The sequence below is a fragment of the Triticum urartu genome, chromosome 7A (genome assembly GCF_056163025.1).
Source record: "Triticum urartu cultivar PI428250 chromosome 7A, HENAU_Tu73, whole genome shotgun sequence".
Taxonomy (NCBI): domain Eukaryota; kingdom Viridiplantae; phylum Streptophyta; class Magnoliopsida; order Poales; family Poaceae; genus Triticum; species Triticum urartu.
This window is the reverse complement of record NC_141879.1, coordinates 555837915-555856543: the sequence shown is the minus strand read 5'-3', so window position 1 is coordinate 555856543 and position 18629 is coordinate 555837915. Positions and strand designations below refer to the sequence as shown.

The 18629-nt window shown below is 52.5% G+C and overlaps 2 protein-coding genes and 1 pseudogene across 2 annotated transcripts; 1 reads left to right on the top strand and 2 right to left on the bottom strand.

The window, feature by feature from the left end:
* Window positions 1-5965: 5965 nt before the first annotated feature.
* Window positions 5966-6904, bottom strand: LOC147960419 (uncharacterized). The gene is made up of 2 exons (XM_087533341.1): window positions 6465-6904; window positions 5966-6380 (listed from the first exon to the last, which is right to left on the bottom strand). Exons 1-2 carry the CDS (start codon window positions 6902-6904, stop codon window positions 5966-5968), a joined length of 855 nt encoding a protein of 284 aa, XP_087389467.1.
* Window positions 6905-11623: 4719 nt separating this feature from the next.
* Window positions 11624-16201, top strand: LOC147960418 (uncharacterized; annotated as a pseudogene).
* Window positions 16202-16346: 145 nt separating this feature from the next.
* On the bottom strand, window positions 16347-17629 carry LOC125522666 (auxin-responsive protein SAUR32-like). Its single transcript, XM_048687711.2, has one exon. The coding sequence runs from the start codon at window positions 17144-17146 to the stop codon at window positions 16655-16657; it is 492 nt and encodes a 163-aa protein (XP_048543668.1). The 5' UTR covers window positions 17147-17629; the 3' UTR covers window positions 16347-16654.
* Between the last annotated feature and the right edge of the window lie 1000 nt (window positions 17630-18629).

Genomic DNA, 18629 nt, shown 5'->3' with positions numbered 1-18629 from the left:
GATCAGGAGGCGAGAAAAGTTTTCATACAGCACCCACGGTTCAATATTGAAGTGTTCCTGAAGAGGACGAAGGATGGATGGTCAATCATCCACAGGCACTGGCCTAAAGTTGTAAAGACCTTCAACATGAATGAAGGCTCAATATTTGCCTTCCCACTTCAGCAGTTTTCCAGATGAGATGCATTTGTCTATGTACCGTCTATGATGCTAATTTTGAAAGGTTCTAGATGTTGCATGTGAAACTTGGTGTTGGTGCAGTTGTGTAATGGGGTAGCTGAGTGCAAGAAGTTATATCATGTTTGTACTCGGATGTATTTCAACTATGAAGTCCTGCTTCCTTAATATGGAAATGAAATATATTATGTGCTTAATATGAATGTCAATTAGATTAATAAATGGATTATTAATAATAGGGCAATTAGCCTGCTAATTGGGTTTTCCTATTGCAAACGGTTATTGAGAAAACACCGTGGGCGATGACCTCAGGCAACGCACACAGTTTCTAGGAATAAACCATGTTGAATCAATGAACAATCACACACGACAGTCTCTTAAAAACTGTTTGTGTTACGCCACCTTGTGCATCATTTTCCTTGGAGTGACTGTGTGGGATATATATACGAACGGAAGTGTTTAGCAGGGACTGACTGTGTGTGATGTACTTACGACCGGAAACGAATTCGCCTGTATAATTGTATTTTTAGCACTACTGTACGTATAACCATATTTGGTCGCTCGCCAGTCGCACACGACCTCATTTTGTCGAGCGTGTGTGCCAGAAGGGCATATCCCCGACGGTTTCTGGGTCATGTAGGAAGGATCCCCCTATCGAAGTCACTCACTAGGTGACGGTTCCGAACGCCGTCGCGGAAAGGGGTTAAAAACCGTTTGTATAGCACCTCGTTGTACCAGTGTTAGTCATTTTCTTGCAAGCTTATGATGTGTATTACCGACAGGGCTCGGAGATACCTCTCTGAAACTCGGAGTGACAAATCCTAATCTGGATGTATGCCAACCCAACAAACACCTTCGGAGATACCTGTAGAGCATCTTTATGATCACCCAGTTATGTTGTGATAATTGATAGCACACAAGGTATTCCTCCGGTATCCCGGAGTTGCATAATCTCATAGTCAAAGGAATAAGTATTTGACATGAAGAAAGCAATAGCAATAAACTGAACGATCATTATGCTAAGCTAACGGGTGGGTCTTGTCCATCACATCATTCTACTAATGATGTGGTCTCGTTATAAAATGACAACACATGTCCATGGTTAGGAAACCTTAACCATCTTTGATCAACGAGCTAGTCTAGTAGAGGCTTACTAGGGACACATTATTTGTTTATGTATTCACACATATATTTAAGTTTCTGATCAATACAATTCTAGCATGAATAATAAACCTTTATCATGAATAAGGAAATATAAAATAACAACTTTATTATTGCCTCTAGGGCATATTTTCTTCACATCGCCAGAAGCAGAATTTCCAGGAAGATCGCTTCGCCAAGAAACAGGATGAGCTCAAGGCCGAGAACTCCCGCCTCATGAAGCGACTGAAGGATGCGGAGGTCGCATGATACGTCTCCAACGTATCTACTTTTCCTAACGCTTTTCCTCTTGTTTTGGACTCTAATTTATATGATTTGAATGAAACTAACCCCGGACTGGCATTGTTTTCAGCAGAACTATCATGGTGTTGTTTTTGTGCAGAAATAAAAGTTCTCGGAATGGAACAAAACTTTGCGAGGATTTTTTATACAATAAATGAGAATTTCTGGAGCCAAGATCCATTGGAGAGGGGCACCTGGGTAGGCACAACCCACCAGGGCACGCTCCCCCTCTCCTGGCGCGCCCAGGTGGGTTGTCCCCACCTGGTGGCCTCATAGACCCTGAAACCGATGCTATAAAATCCTATTTTTTCTAGAAAAAAATCAAGGAGAAAGAATTATCGCGATCCACGAGATGCAGCCGCCGTCACCTCTTGTTCTTCATCGGGAGGCCAGATCTGGAGTCCATTTGGGGCTCCGGAGAGGGGGATCTTCGTTCTTCGTCATCACCAACCCTTCTCCATCGCCAAATCCATGATGCTCCCCACCGAGAGTGAGTAATTCCTTTGTAGGCTCGCTGGTTGGTGAGGAGTTGGATGAGATTCATCATGTAATCGAGTTAGTTTTGTTAGGGCTTGATCCCTTGTATCCACTATGTTCTAAGATTGATGTTGCTATGACTTTGCCATGCTTAATGCTTGTCACTTTGGGCCCGGGTGCCATGATTTCAGATCTGAACCGTTTATGTTATCAGCATTATATCCATGTTCTAGATCCAATCTTGCAAGTTATAGTCACCTACTACGTGTTATGATCCGGTAACCCCAGAGTGACAATAGTCGGGACCACTCCCGGTGATGACCGTAGTTTGAGGAGTTCATGTATTCATCGTCTGTTAATGCTTTGTTCTGGTTCTCTATTAAAAGGAGGCCTTAATATCCCTTAGTTTCCAATAGGACCCTCCTGCCATGGGAGGGTAGGACAAAAGATGTCATGCAAGTTCTTTCCATAAGCACGTATGACTATTTACGGAATACATGCCTACATTATATTGATGAACTGGAGCTAGTGCCGTATCGCCCTAGGTTATAACTGTCTCATGATGAATATCATCCAACAAGTCACCGATCCAATGCCTACAAATTTATCTTATATTGTTCCTGCTAAGTTACTACTGCTATCATCACTTTTACACTTGCTATAAAATTACTACTATCTCTGTTACCGTTACTATTACTGCTGTCACTACTATCAAAACTATCATATTACTTTGCTACTGATCACTTTGCTGCAAATAATTAATCTCCAGGTGTGGTTGAATTGACAACTCAGCTACTAATACCTTCAAATATTCTTTGGCTCCCCTTGTGTCAAATCTATAAATTTGGGTTGAATACTCTACCCTCGAAAACTGTTGCGATCCCCTATACTTGTGGGTTATCATCGCACGACAGCAGGCACTGGAGGCGAAGGCTGGCGCCGAGGGGGAGCTGGCCTCCCTTTGGATGCGGGTGGGTGACGTCTCTAAGGCGTCAAGAAGGCCAGGGAAGATGTGGCGCATGCGCTGGGGTGGCAGCACAAGCGTAGCAAGATATTCTACACCCTCGCGTAGCGTGCGCGCACCGCTTTCTCCTACTTCACCCGTGAGAAGACGGTGGACCCCCTTGATGACCACGATGGCAGCTACCTAGACTTCTTCACCAAGCTTGTGGGGAAGATGGAGGAGAGGGCCACAAAGGTGGATGACACCATCAAAGAGGAGTGTCACAACCTCCTGAGCCAGGCGATGATGCGCCTCTTCAGCAACCTCTTCTACGGCGACGCCAGCTTCGACTTTGACAAGGTGATGAACCATGTCCAATGGAGCTTCATGACGAACTCGAGAAGGAGGTGTGGGACCGTGTGGCGGACTTCGTCCAGCAGTTCACGCACGTCAGTGAAGGCTCCGATGAAGATGTCGACGTCGTCGACAATGATGGTGATGACAGCGCCTCACCCACCTAGGCCCTCCTTTCTTTTTTATCATGTTGATCAAGTAGATGTGACCCCGTGGGGGCGTGAAGACGATATTTTTGTAATGACTTTGGATCTTTAATGTTCCTGTGATTTTTGTTCCCTCGTGTGGCATGTTTTTCCCTTTATGTGCCTTTGTGCTCTACGTCGCTAGGACCTAGCCCCTGAGCGTACTACGACTGTCGCTGGTATGTTAGGACGCGTGCCTAACAAGGATAGAGGGTGTAGGGCTCCGCGAGGCGGTAAGGGCTCCTGAGACGCGATGCTCAAGGAGCCCCCCTTTCACGTGCAAGCGGCTTGTGCCATGGAAAGACCGTGGGCGTTCAATGAGATCGCGAGGGAAAGGAAGTTTGAGATGTGCTAAGAGAGGCTCATGAAGTTAGACTTATTTCTTTCAAAGTATGGGCCTTAATGTGCTACAACCTGCAGGATGCGCCTCGTGAGGTGCACACTTGTGAGGCCCAAGTAGGACTTGGTGGGGATGACGCCGCAAGCTGCCTCGTGAGGCAGCGCTCGTGAGGCCTCCCACGAGCCTCCTGAGGGAGCGATGTGCCACGGCCCGTGAGGCTTCCTATGCCCTATATCGGTGACAGAGATGTGCAAACAAGTTTTTGCAACTGGTACAACGGCGCGCACTCATGAGGTCGCTCGTAGGTGTCACGCTAGGAGACAAAAGTACCAAGGACCTTGGTGAGGTGACGTATACGGGAGCAAACCCGCGAGCCAGATCTCATTTACTCCGGTTTAGTGGCGCTATTGGGACTGACCCAAGCACAGGCACTGTATCCAGGCCCCGTTCACGTGATACGCATGAGGGAGATCGCAAGCATGCATGCCTCTTGAAGTAAATTTCTTACCAAGCACTCATAATACTTAGGAAATGAAATTTTACTGGTGCATAAAGGAGTTTGATTACACAACCGAAAAGATACATGTTGTCGTGATGTGCATGAAGCAAGTTGAGGATGTAGTGGCCAGGCGGCACCCTCAAGTAATCAGTATGCCATGTCTGAGCATGGGGCCCCACTGGGTTGTGAGCGGGAGCTCTCGTAGCTTCGTGGCAATGCAGAAAGAGAAGCTCCAGAGCATGTACAGCTCCACTTCGTTCGTGCCCGTGAGTTCACGGGTAGAACTTGCGGAGGTGTTGGATGTTTCATGTGTTTGGTACAGAAACACCCTCCTTCATTTCTAGCCACGCTGCACTAGGCCGGGAAACATGCACCACTCTGAATGGGCCTTCCCACATGGTTGAGAGCTTGTGGAGTCCTTCCCTGGAGATGATTCTTCATGGGACAAGATCGCCAGCTTCAAGCGTGCGGCGACGTATGTTGCGGTTGTGGTAGTGACGCAGCGCCTGCTAATATCGTGTTGCGTCGATGGCAGCATGGCTGTGTGCCTCCTCGAGGAGGAGCATATCAGCTTCACACAGGCCGTCCTGTTGGACCTCATCAAAGGCTAGGACTCGTGGGGACCCGTGCTTGAGCTCCGTGGGGAGGACCGCTTCTACCATGTAGATAAGGAAGGAGGGCATTTTGCCAGTAGGCTTGGTGGCTATTGTGCGGATCGACCATAGCATGAACTGGGGCTCGCAAGCCAGCCTTTGCCACATGGTGTGAGCTTTTTCTTGAACCTCCTTGTCTTGAGGCCCATGATGACCTCAGCATTAGCATGCTTGGCCTGGCCATTGCTCCGTGGGTGCTCCACTAAGGTGTAGCAGATCTGCGTGCCGATGCTAGCGTAGTATGACTTGAAGAGGTCGCTGGTGAACTACGAGCCATTGTCAGTGATGATGCGGTTGGGAATGCCGAAACAACACACTAAGCCCTTGATGAACTTGACAACTGATCCTGCCGGGATGGTGCGGACAGGCTCCACTTCAGCCCACTTGGTGAACTTATCGATGGCGGTGTAGAGGTGGCGGCAGCTGCCAGTAGCGTGAGGGAAGGGGCCCAAGATGTCCAACCCCCAGACCATGAAGGGCCATGAGAGGGGGATGGTCTGGAGCCCTTCTGCAGGCTAGTGAATCTGCTTGGCGTGGAATTGGCAGGCTTCATACGACTAGACCAGCTTGATGGCATCTTGGAGCACGGCGGGCCAGTAGAAACCGCTGCAGAAGACCTTGCCGGCGCAAGTGCATGATGAGGGTTGATGGCCGCAGTCTCCTCCGTGTATGTCGGCGATCAGTTTGCGCCCTTGCTCCGCAGAGATGCATCGCATCGCGACTCCATTAGGGTGTTGCGATCGAGGTCGCCATTCTTCGGGCAGTAGGGTCCATCCTAGCGGCCCACACACTCTGCTTCAGTGTCATCCTCCAGGAGGGCGCCGCTCTCTAGGTAGGCCTTGAGCTTGACAAGCCAGCTCTTAGCCTGCGGCTATAGCGCCTGCAGCAGGAGAGCGCCTAAGGGCTGAGCGCAGTCAGGTACACCTGAGGATGTGCGGGTGGGAGATCTTCATGAGGTTCCATGGGGCTGACAATAGGTGGCGCCGCAAATGGCTTTAAGATCCTCCCCTCAAAAACTTCAGGGGCTTGAGACTCGCGGCGGGATGCCCGCTTGGCAATGTTGTATGCTTCCTTATTGTCGCCGCGAGGGACACGTTGGAGCTCCATGCCGAGGAAGCACTTCTCGAGTCTGCGCGTCTTCTTGAGGTAGGCGGCCATGTACTCATCCTTTGGTTTGTAGCTTTTGTTGGAGATGTTGACAAGGAGCTGCGAGTATCCCATGATGGTGATGTTCTTTATGCCCAGAGCAATGGCAGCCTTGAGTCCGGCGATGAGGCCCTCGTACTCAGCGATGTTGTTAGAGACCTTGTCGCTATGCTTGAAGCAAAGCTACACAGCGTAGTAAAGCTTGTCACTTGTCAGCGAGGTGAGCACAACGCCAGCCCTAGCACCCTACCAGGAGAACATATCGTCGAAGTGCATGGCCCAGCCATCGGGGGTGCCCTTTCCAGACAACACGAATTCTTCCTCGTGAGGCTCCACTTGGTGCGGGTCTGTCGTGAAGTCGCCCATGGCCGCGCCCTTGATTGTCCTTGTGGTGTGGACCTCCAGCTCGAAGGGCTGCAATTTGATGTTCCATTCAGCAACGTGGTCGATGGCGTTGGGGCTGCGCAAGACTTTCACCGGTGGGTAAGACGTGACCACCTTGATAGGGTGGCCCTGGAAGTAGTGGAGCAGCTTCTTGGAGGCGATGAGGAGCGAGAGGAGAAGCTTTTTCTGCATGGGATACCGCTCTCGTGCATCTCGCAGTACCGAGCTGATGAAGTAGACGGGATGCTCGACGAGGCGCGTGGTTGCTGGAGCCACAACTGGCTCTTCGGGGGCTGCACCAGGCATCTCGTCAAGGGCCTCCTAAAGAGGGCCCTCGGCAAGCGTCAGCATGGCCTCAGCAGGCTCGGATGTAGCCTCGGCAGGTGCAGGCATGGCAGGCTTCTTCTTAACATGGGCTTGCTCTTCTCATTCTGCCACAAGAGCTGTGATGATCGTCTGGGGTTGGCTGCCAAGTACAGGAGCAAAGGCTCGCGAGGGCGCGGGGCGACCATGATGGGAGGGCTTATCGGGTACCTCTTGAGGTCCTCGAAAGCCGCATCAGCCTTAGGAGTACAATTGAAGGGGCTGAATCTCTTCATGAGCTTGAAGAACAGTAGGGCCTCTCGCCAAACTTGGAGATGAAGCGTCCGAGCAAGGCCATGCATCCCACCAGGCGCTGCATTTCCTTAAGGTTCCGGGGAGGCCGCATCTCCTCAATGTCCTTGCTCTTCTCAGGGTTGGCATCGATGTCATAGTGGGAGACCAGGAAGCCAAGAAGCTTGCCTGGAGAGACTCCAAGGACGCACTTGGCAGGGTTGAGCTTGAGGTTGACCTTGCGCATGTTGGCGAAAGTTTCTTCGAGGTCTGCGATGAGGGAGCTTGACTTATGAATCTTGATGACGATGTCATCAACGTAGGCCTATGTGTTCCCCTTCCCATCTAGGGCCCTAGGGTGATGCGCATCAGCCTTTGGAAGGTGCTCCCGCGCTCTTTAGGATGAAGGGCATGCAGATGTAGCAATACACTCCGCAGGGGGTGATGAAGCCCGTTTTCTCCTCGTCCCCCTCTACCATCTTGATCCGGTGATAGCCTGAGAATGCATCCAGGAAGCATAGCAACTCGCACCCTGCGGTGGAGTCCATGATCTGGTTGATCCGTGGGAGCGGGAAAGGGTCCTTGGGGAAGGCCTTGTTGAGGTTGGTGAAGTTGACGCACATCCACTTGTTCTCGTTGGGCTTGGGCACGACGACATGCATGGTTGGCGACCCACTCGGGGTGGAGCACCTCGCGGATGATCCCTGCCTCCTGAAGCTTCTCGATCTCCTAAACGATGAACTCTTGCTTCTCAGACGCCTGGTGCTGTACCTTTTGCTTCACGGGCCGTGTGTTGTGACACACAGCTAAGTGGTGCTCGATCACCTCCCTTAGTACATCGTACATGTCTGATATTGTCCAGGCGAACATATTAGCATTTGCCCAGAGGAAGGTGATGAGCTCGTCTTCCTATTTGGGGAGAGGCCGGTGTCGATGCTGAGGGCAGGCCTTGAGCCACTGTCGTCCAGTGACACCTTCTTCATCTCGGCGCGTGCCTAAGAGAACAGTTGCTTCTTCTTTGCGGGTGCAGGCTCGGCAGGCCCGGCGTCGTCCTCATCAGCGGGGTAAGTGGTGGCCATAGCCTTGCATGCGTGCTCGAGGGAGCGCACCACGTCCTTGTCATCGCAGTGGATGGTGATGGTGGCACTGCAGCCCGCCATCTTGACGGTGTTGTAAGCCTGGTGGATCACAACCATGAATTTGATGAGCGTGGGGTAGCCGAAGATGGCGTTGTAGGGTAGGTTGATGTGCGCCACATCAAAGTCGATGAACTCGGTGTGGTAGTTCTTGTGGGTGCCAAAGGTGACTGGAAGGCGCACTTGTCCCAAAGGTAGAGTGGAGCCGTCGGTCACGCCAGAGAAGGGCCTCGTTAGCATCAGGCGCTCGTAGGGCACTTGGAGCTTCTTGAAGGCTTCCACGGAGAGCACATTGAGGCCCGCGCTGCCATTGATGAGTGTCTTGGTGACGGCAACATTGTTGACGGTGGGTGTGCACGACATGTGGATGGTTCCCACAACCCTCGTGTACTTGGGGTGGTTGGCGGAGTCGAAGGAGATTGTGTACCGCAACCACTTGAGGGGCATGGAGGCCTCAACCTCCGGAAGGGCCACGTTCACCTCGCGAGAGAACTTCTTCAAGTGGTGGTTGGATGAGGGGGTCTAGGCCTCACCAAGGATGCACGCCACCTTGCGAGGCTCCTGGTAGCCCCCAACGTTCTCGTCAGGAAAGTTGTCGTTATTGCCGCCAAGGCGTGGAGGGGCGGCGTTGGCTTGAGGATCGACTTGCCGCAACTAGTTTTGCCAGCTTTACCGGTGATTGTTGTTGTCGCGGCTAGTTACATCAATACATGCTTGATGTAAGTAGTACATTGACAAAACTTCAGTCGGTGCTCCAAGTGAATTTTGAATTATGGTGGCACAGTAAGTTGGAATTGATCCAAGAAAGTTACTGTGGTGAATTCTATAACAAAAGGTTGAGTATATTATCGCTTTAGAAGCAACAATAGAGGGTGATGAATCAAAAGGTTCATTTATGAACTTGGTTTCTAGATGATTGTGCAAATAAAACATTATTCTCAGATAGTGGGTCTATAGCTCAATCTAAAGGAATCAAAGGTATTGCCGGTGATTCAATATATACTAAGCTCGTTTAACGCAAATTATGAATTTATGTGAAAGCATGATGGATGCATTGAAATGTAAATGATACACATGGATCTGAAGTTGTCATATTCGATAGGACGAAGTCTATACCACAAGCAAAGCATGGACTGACACCAGATTACCATTGGTGTAAAAGTTAAAAGTGCTAACTAGATTATTGACTCTAGTGCAAGTGGGAGACTATTTGAAATATGCCCTAGAGGCAATAATATTCGTATTATTACAATTCCATATTCATAATTATAGAGTTTATATTCTATGCTACAACTGCTATGATCCTAGAATATGTGATTGAGTGGAAAACACATATGCACGTCTGGAATAATAAATGGTTAAATAAAAGGTTCCTAGTCTTGCCTCTAGGACTAGCTCAAGTGTTGTTGGTGATCACATTTTATGGATCTTAGGATATCATTTAAAGTGCTAAATGATAGTCCTAAAACAACTTTTAGATTATGACGTTGGAAGTACGATCATATTGAATCGACCCAAACTTATTTGTTCTGAATTGAATTAATATCGTTTGTATTCGTGTTCATGTTCTTCAGTTCGAGGGACTGTTCGTGGGCGGTACGAGGGGTCGTTCATCGACGGTTCGAGGGACTCCAAATACGATCTACACCGACATGTTCTTCTTCCGCTGCAACTCGGTGACGGTAACGGTCGTGATCCCAACTCGTTATGCATCCTCATATTGATCTTGGGTGATCGTAGGTGCGATTTTTTTTCTACTACGTTTCCGAACACACATGGTGTCCAAAAACTTTTTATTTCATCTCCATGGATACCTCCACAAAAGCACAAAGAAGGTAATTTAAAGTGGTAGGTGTAAGAAGATTGGTGTATATGTTTTAGAATGTACGAACACAAAACCAATCCACAATGACCCCTCTTAATAGTGCGGTTGTCCTACGAATCAAATCGAACCAAAACGAAAACCATCGAGCCGTCGGAAAACCACGCCTTTGATCTTTTCAAAATATGGGGTGGGGGCGGGGCAATCATCTCCACATTAAACTTCCAGGGAATCAATAACCCGAGGTAAACTTTAGAATTGGTTATTAGTTCTACTGATCATATTGTCATCACACCAAAATATAATTAAGTGTCAGATGCACTTTCAATCTACCCATTTTAGGTGTATTGATGATAGTATGGTTAGAGCATGGCAAAGGATGTAATCAATAAGACAAGCCATGCAACAACTATTGATCATGAGAGACCCCCCTAAGTGTGTGCGAGAGTGGGGCTGCATGCATCACTCTGATGCAGAGGCCAGGAGTGATCCTTCTTTTCTAAAAGAAGTGTGTGCGAGAAAATAAGAATGTGATTTATTTCTCATTTTATGGAAGCTTTGTCAAATTTCCCTTCCATATGCGACGATATGGTTTGCCAGTGGTGAGATGATGATATTTCTCTATTTTGGGACGGTAGCCTATGTCATGTTCATATTTCTATATTGTGTAGTTTTACTATAATGACAATAATTGTGTGTGTTGACATCACAGGTTCGGGATCACGACACATGCTGGACTGCAAGTGGCAGGTCAGAAAAATCCGAGCCTGACGAAGCTCAGCTCAGTTGCCACGAGGGGTGGTTATCTGGTCATCAGGTAGTAATCAACTTGCGTTTAGATTAACCCTTTTTCTTAAATGGCGCTTAGATTAGCCTTGGCGTCGCGCTTTGAGTTGTCGATGAATGTTTTTTCTAGTGCTGCTTGTGGGCGCAAGTGACTCAAAGAGTTGGATCGTTTTGGACTTGGGAGAATAGTTTAGACCTTAGCCTATAGCAGGTTCACAAAACCGTTGCCCGGCAAAAGACTTTGATCATTGTTCCGGATAGTGCTCTTAGGTGGATCTCGTCTCCGCTTCGTCCAAAACTGTTGAGTATATTGTGTACGTGTATATTTATGTGTAGAGCTCATCTCCTGTTTTTTTTATAGTTGAGATTGTGGCCCACCTCTGTACTTATATATACGTGTCTGATGCACCGATCAATACATCGAGATTGCACAGCCCATAACTTGTCCTTCTACATGGTATCTATTGCAGCACAATTCTAAATCCTAAAGCCGCCGCCGCCGCGCCTCTACGCGCCGCCGCCGCCGCTACCAGCCGCCGCTACCACCCTCCCGGTTGCCGCCGCCGCCGCTGGTCGCCGCCGCCTCTCCCCGCCACCGAGCCCGCCGCTGCCGCCGCCTCTCCCCAAGGCCGCTAGCGCCGCTTGCTCCGCTTCTGCCCACGCCCGCACCCCTTCCTCCCACCCGCGCCGCACCCTTCCCTGCCCCTTGCGCCGCCGCACCTCCTAGCCGCACCGCAACCCGCACCACCCCGCCTCCATCCGCTCGCGCCGAGTCCCAAACCCTAACCCTCGCCATGAGCTCCTCCTCGTCCACCGTATCCAACCCGTTTGCCGGTCCCGATGTCACCCTCGTCCACGACCTCAACATTCATGAGCGCGTTCCAGTCAAGCTTGATCACACCACCGCGTCCTACTTCGTCTGGAAGCGGTATTTTTTACTTGTGTTCCGTGAGTACCTCCTGCACGGCCACGTGGACGGCACCGTGGACTCGGCACTCATAATCAACGACGAGGAGTGGATGATCCTCGACGCCACCATCATCCGCTGGTTCTACCTCACCATCTCCAGCGACCTCTTCCACACCGTGGTGGATGACGAGGACGACGCCTATGCGGTCTGGACCAAGCTCAACGGCCTCTTCACCGACAACCGGCTGCAGCACAAGGTCCTGCTCTACGGTGAGTTTTACGGGTGTCAGCAACTTGATTCCTTCATTGATGATTTTTAAATGCGCCTCAAGAAGCTCGCCGACGAGCTCCGTGATCTCGGGAAAAAGATCGGTGACGAGCTCCTCATCAGCACCCTCTCCAGCAGCCTCAACGAGGACTTCGGGAACGCCGCCTCCAACCTCACCCTCATCCCGGAGCCCATCTTTGCTAAGGTGGTCGTGTACCTCAAGTTGAAGGAGCGCCGGATGCGGGTGGCACGGACTCGCGCGACCCACACTGCCCTCGTCGCCGGCACCCGCGGGGGTCCAGCCCCGCCACCGCCGCACCCGACGCCGCCACAGCCGGCGGCGCCCGCCTTCCCGCCAGGCTTCCCGCCCGCCCCGGCCGCCCCCTTCCCGCCGCCCCAGCCGGCGGCCAATGGGGGGGGTCGTCGCGGCGGCCATCGTGGTGGCCGCAAGCAGGGGGGCGCCGGCGCTCAGGGAGGAGCACCCCGCCCACCGCAGCAGGCTTATCAGCCAGCCCCGTGGTACGCTGGCCAGAACCCATGGACCGGCGTTGAGCACGCATACTCCATGCCGATTCCTCGGACCCCTGCCCCGGGACTTCTCGGCGCCCGGCCACAGCCACACCAGGCGTTCTACGCCGCGTCGCCGCCCTACGCGGCGCCCTACGGCCAGCAGCCGCTGGCAGGTGGGCCGCCGCTGCTGCCCCTGACGGCCGCGCCGCCTCTCCCGCCGGCACCGTGGGACCCGGCTCTTCTGGCGGCTCTCCACAACACTCCTTCCCCGTCCAGCTACACCGGCGGTGGCGATTGGTACATGGACAGTGGCGCCACCGCTCACATGGCGGCGTACCCCGGTAACCTCCACACCGCCCATCCTGTCCACACTTCCAACCGCATCACCGTCGGTGACGGATCTTCTCTTCCTATCACCCATATTGATCATACATATTTTCCGTCTAACTCCACTCCAATATCCATGTCTAATATTCTAGTTTCCCCTGAACTTATTAAAAATCTTGTTTCCGTTCGTTCTCTTACACGTGAAAATCCGGTTATCGTTGAATTTGACGAATATGGCTTTTCTGTTAAGGATGCTCACACGCGGATGGTGCTCCATCGATGTGACAGCCCCGACGAGCTCTACCCGGTTCACTCCGCCACCTCCACCACTTCCGCCGCCCCTGTCGCCCTCGCCACCGGAGTGGACCTTTGGCATGCTCGCTTGGGTCATCCTAATCCTGCCACCCTTCGCCACATACTTCGGAGTTTTTCTTTCACGTGTAATAAGAACGAGGATCACTTGTGTCATGCATGCCGCCTCAGCAAACATGCTCGTCTTCCGTTTAGGGCTTCTTCTTTTGTTGCATCGTACCCGTTTGAGTTAATTCATAGTGATGTTTGGACCTCTGCTGTTGCAAGTAATACGGTCTTTCTTTATTATCTTGTCATACTTGATGATTTTTCGCATTATGTGTGGACCTTCCCGTTGCGCCGCAAGTCGGATGTTATATCCACACTCGCCGCCTTCTACTCCTATGTTCTCACGCAGTTTGGTCGTCCCATTCTCGCGTTGCAGACAGACAACGGGAAGGAGTTTGACAACCTCGTTGTTCGTCATCTTCTCACCACACATGGCACGATTTTTCGTCTCACTTGTCCGTACACCTCGCAGCAGAACGGTCGCGCTGAGCGCATCCTTCGCACTCTCAATGACTGCGTTAGGACTCTTCTCTTTCATGCCAACGTGCCTCCACGCTTTTGGCCTGACGCTCTCGCCACCGCTTCTCTCCTCATCAACATCCGCCCATGTCGTACTCACGGAAACTTTACACCTCATCATCTTCTACTCGGTGCACCCCCCCTCTTATGATGGGCTTCGCATCTTCAGCTGCCTTTGCTACCCTAGCATCGCCGCTACTGCGCCTCATAAGTTTGCACCCCGCTCCGTCGCCTGCATCTTTCTCGGCTACCTACCTAACACTAAGGGCTACCGCTGCTATGATCCCGTCTCCCATCGTGTTTTCACCTCCCGACACGTTTACTTTGATGAGATGGTGTTTCTGTTTCAGCAGCAGGTACCTCTTATCGCTTCGTCACCGCCGGCCACCGGCAGCCCTTCGACGACCTCGTTAGGTGGACGGTCTCGTTCGGCCCGTGGACCGCCTCCGGGCTTTGGCGGTCCTCGCACCCTCACGCCGGCACCCGCTCCCTCGGCCTCCTCGACCGACCCTGCCGGCGCGGCTGGCGCCCCTCCTTCACCCGCCGCCCCCGACTCGGGCGCCGCGGGGTCGGGCGCCGCTGGCTCGGCCGCCTCTTTGGCCGCCACGACGCAGGCCACCTCGCCGGTCCTGACACCGGCTCCGACGCCGCCGGCCTCGCCGGCCGCCTCGCCGGCCGCCTCTCCGGCTGCCTCGCCGGTGGCTCCGACGGCGCCGCCTGGCCCCGTTACACGGGCTCGTACCGACGTTCATCGTCCGAGCCTCCGGTACTCGAGCGACGAGTATGTCCTCTCAGCCTCCATCGCGGAGCCGTCGCCTCTTCCAGCGTCCGCTCGCGTCGCCCTACGTGATCCTCACTGGCTTGCGGCGATGCAGGAGGAGTTTGATGCTCTTCAACGGAACCGCACCTGGACACTGGTTCCCCGGCCTTCTCGCGCCAACGTCATCACCGGCAAGTGGGTCTTTCGCCACAAGACCCGCTCGGACGGTACTCTCGAGTGCTACAAGGCTTGCTGGGTGGTCCGTGGTTTCCGCCAGCGTGCTGGAGTGGACTTCACTGAGACGTTTGCCCCGGTTGTAAAACCGGGCACGATCTGCATCGTCCTCCAGCTCGCCGTCTCCCGCGGCTGGCCCGTTCACCAGATGGATGTCTCCAACGCCTTTCTCCACGGCCATCTTGAGGAGCAGGTGTATTGTGAGCAACCCACCGGTTTCGTCGACGCCTCACTTCCTGGCCATGTGTGTCTGCTGTCCCGCTCTCTTTACGGGCTCAAGCAAGCACCCCGCGCCTGGTACCAGCGGATCGCCGGGTTTCTTCAGACACTGGGCTTCAGCGTTACTCGCTCGGACGCCTCATTGTTTGTCTATCGCCACGGTGACACGACTGCATACTTGCTTCTTTACGTCGATGACATCATCTTGACGGCCTCCTCCGCAGCTCTTCTTCAGCAGATTACTCTCCGGCTGCGTGACGAGTTTGCCATTAAGGACTTGGGTGCTCTACATTATTTCCTTGGCATTAAGGTCGTTCGGCGCCCGGATGGTTTCTTTCTTCATCAGCAGAAGTATGCACATGAGCTTCTTGAGCGTGCTGGCATGCTCAACTGTCACCGTGTTGCTACTCCTGTTGACACGAAGGCCAAGGTTTCTGCTCTTGAGGGCTCGCCTGCGTCGGATGCTCCTTTCTACCGGTCTATCGTCGGCGCTCTTCAGTACTTGACTCTCACCAGACCGGATCTTCAGTATGCTGTTCAGCAGGTGTGTCTCCACATGCACGCCCCTCGTGACTCCCATTGGACTCTCGTGAAGCGGATCCTTCGTTACATCCGCGGCACGATGACCCTCGGATTGACACTCACGGCGTCTACTTCTCTGGAGATGGTGGCCTACTCCGATGCAGACTGGGCTGGTTGCCCCGATACTCGTCGGTCCACCTCCGGCTACTGCGTCTACCTCGGTCCTTCACTCGTCTCGTGGTCGTCCAAGCGACAACCCACGGTTTCGCGCTCCAGCGCGGAGGCTGAGTACCGAGCTGTGGCCAACGCTGTTGCCGAGTGCACCTGGCTACGACAGTTACTTCAGGAGTTGCATCATGACGTCTCCCAGGCTACGGTTGTCTACTGTGACAACGTTTCTGCGGTGTACCTCTCCGCCAACCCCGTTCATCATCGCCGGACTAAACACATTGAGCTGGACATTCACTTTGTGCGCGAGCAGGTGGCTCTTGGACGTATTCGGGTTCTCCATGTGCCGACTGCCCAACAGTTCACCGATGTGATGACGAAGGGACTGCCGACTTCTACCTTCGAGGAGTTCCGTTCCAGTCTTTGCGTCACTGGCGCCGCTTCGACTGCGCGGGGGGGGGGGTGTTGAGTATATTGTGTACGTGTATATTTGTGTGTAGGGCCCACCTCCTGTTTCCTTTGTATAGTTGAGGTTGTGGCCCACCTCTGTACTTATATATACGTGTCTGGTGCACCAATCAATACATCGAGATTGCACAGCCCATAACTTGTCCTTCTACAAAAACAAAAGGAAGCATCTTCTGTCCATAGTTTACATTTACAATGAGCACCATATACATATCTGATTCACATGGAGAACACGCGAAATGCACACTAACTGATGGACCAAGAAACGTTGGCAACTTATGAAATTATCACATCAACACCCTAAGCTAGCAGTCCATCAAGCAGGCGATGAAGAATTAACTTCTACATGCATTCGACATCAACAACCTACACGTAAAGAAAAAGAGGAAGAAAAGGAAGATTACAACGATGGACTTAGACCGTCGTTGGCGAAGAGCAAGCACGTGCATGGTGATCACGATCGGCCGGCGACGAGGAACCGGAACGTGCCCGGACTCAACATGTGGTACCCGTGGCGCTGTTGTTGTTGGTGGTGGCCCCTGCCGGCGAAGCGAGCGCAGCTGGGCGACGACGCGACGCCGCCCCCCTGCTCCATCTCCCACATCACCTCCATGAAATCATCGACGGCGCAGGGCAGCTCGAGCGGGCCGGCGCAGCCGGCGAAGCCGTACTCCGTCTCGGCCTCGTCCAGCAGCGCCCGGAACAGGGGGTGGTTCGCGCACCTGGCGCGCACCGCGAACCGCTCCTTCTCCGGCCCCACGAGCACGGCGAAGTACCCCGCCGGCACGGCCCACGCCGCCGCCCTGCCATCGGCCGCGCGTGGCGACGCCGGGGCACTGGCGCTGCCGCCACCGCCGTAGGCTGCCGGCTGCCTCCGGTGGCCCAACGACCGGCACTTCTGGAGCGTCTTGGCCAGGATGTTCTTCTTCTGACCCACCTCCTTCATGGCTGATCGGTGTGAGAAACTATCAACTGACAACGGGGAAGGATCTAAACAGAAAAGGTATACTGCAAGTACTAGTAGCTAGCCGGAGCTAGCCACGGTCGTAGCCTTGGTGCAGGCGGGACATGTCCTTGGTGGCTTTGGGGACGAGGAGGGAGAGGGCGCTCCCGGTGTAGTTCATGGTTCTTCGCGGACGGCAAGAGGCGAAGGAGGCATCGGCGGAGTATGAGGTGATGGTTAATTAGCTTCTCCCGAGAGTGAACCAAAGTTAGGAAAGCAACGAAGAGTATGAGGTGCTGGGCGTTTGGAGAATGGGACGCAGGAGCTGGAAATTAAGGTCCAAATTTGAAGGAGAAAGGGAGCGCCTCAGCTGCTTTCTCGCGGTGGTAGCAAGAAGAAGAGGTTCAGATTAATTAAGAGCAAGCTAAGAATGGCACATATGCAGGCGTGGGGTGAGGGCTGCTTTGAAAGTTTCTTCTTCTTCTTGGCCCCTTGAGACGCGGTGAGAGGTAGCTAGGCCGAGCCCTAAAATATACTAGGAGTAATGCTAGTATGGGATCAATACGTGCAAGTTGACTGGTTTTAATTTTTGGGTCAGTCGACTCACACAAACAGGTTTCAGTCGATTTGTTCTTTGCACAATTGCACTGCAGCCTAAGGGCATCTCCACACTGACCTGTAAACCCATCGCATCCGTTGTTCACGGATAGAGAGTACTAGTCCGCGAATATTGATGTAGGAACCGGTCATTCAAAGCTATCCATATATATTTCAAATAAGGTTTAAAATAACCAGACAAATGTAAGTAAACCCGTCGGATTTCAAGTTAGGATATAATTTACATATATGACCGATATTCCGGTCGTTTAACTACAAACTAAAAAAAGCTATAGTTTATACCAGACGGCCACCTCATGCGCGTGTCCACTGGCCACCTTGCCCGGCCGCACCGCCGTCGCCGTCCCTCCAGCAGCGGTAGAGCGCCGGTGGGCCGCGACAGCCTTGTCCGGCACTAGCCTTGGTCAGTTTATCTATTTCTCTATAGGCTTAGTGCGGTACTTCTTCTGCAAATTTGAAGGAGCCTGCTGATAGAGCTCCCTTCTCTCCACGCCTCACCGGGTCACCACCAACGAGATCATTGGACCTCCAAGTCACAGAATCTGCGTGCCGGTTTTCATCTTCAAGGATGTGTCTAACAAACACTGGCCCTGCATTTTCCTTCTTCGTCCATTGCTTGTCGATGTGAGCTAAAATGAATACTCCCAGCACATGTCTGCATAATATCGCCGAGAAAGCAAACCTGCAGCAGTCACACCAAAGCCTTCTTCTCGGCAACATTGCAGGCAACAGTGTGCCTGGTAGGAGGATCACCACCTCTTTTGACATAGTACTTGGCTTCACAAGGGATGTCCTGAACCTTAACAGCGAGAGTGATCTTGTTTTTTGTGTGGAGTGGGTGTGCCTTCGCAGATGTTCCCATCTACAC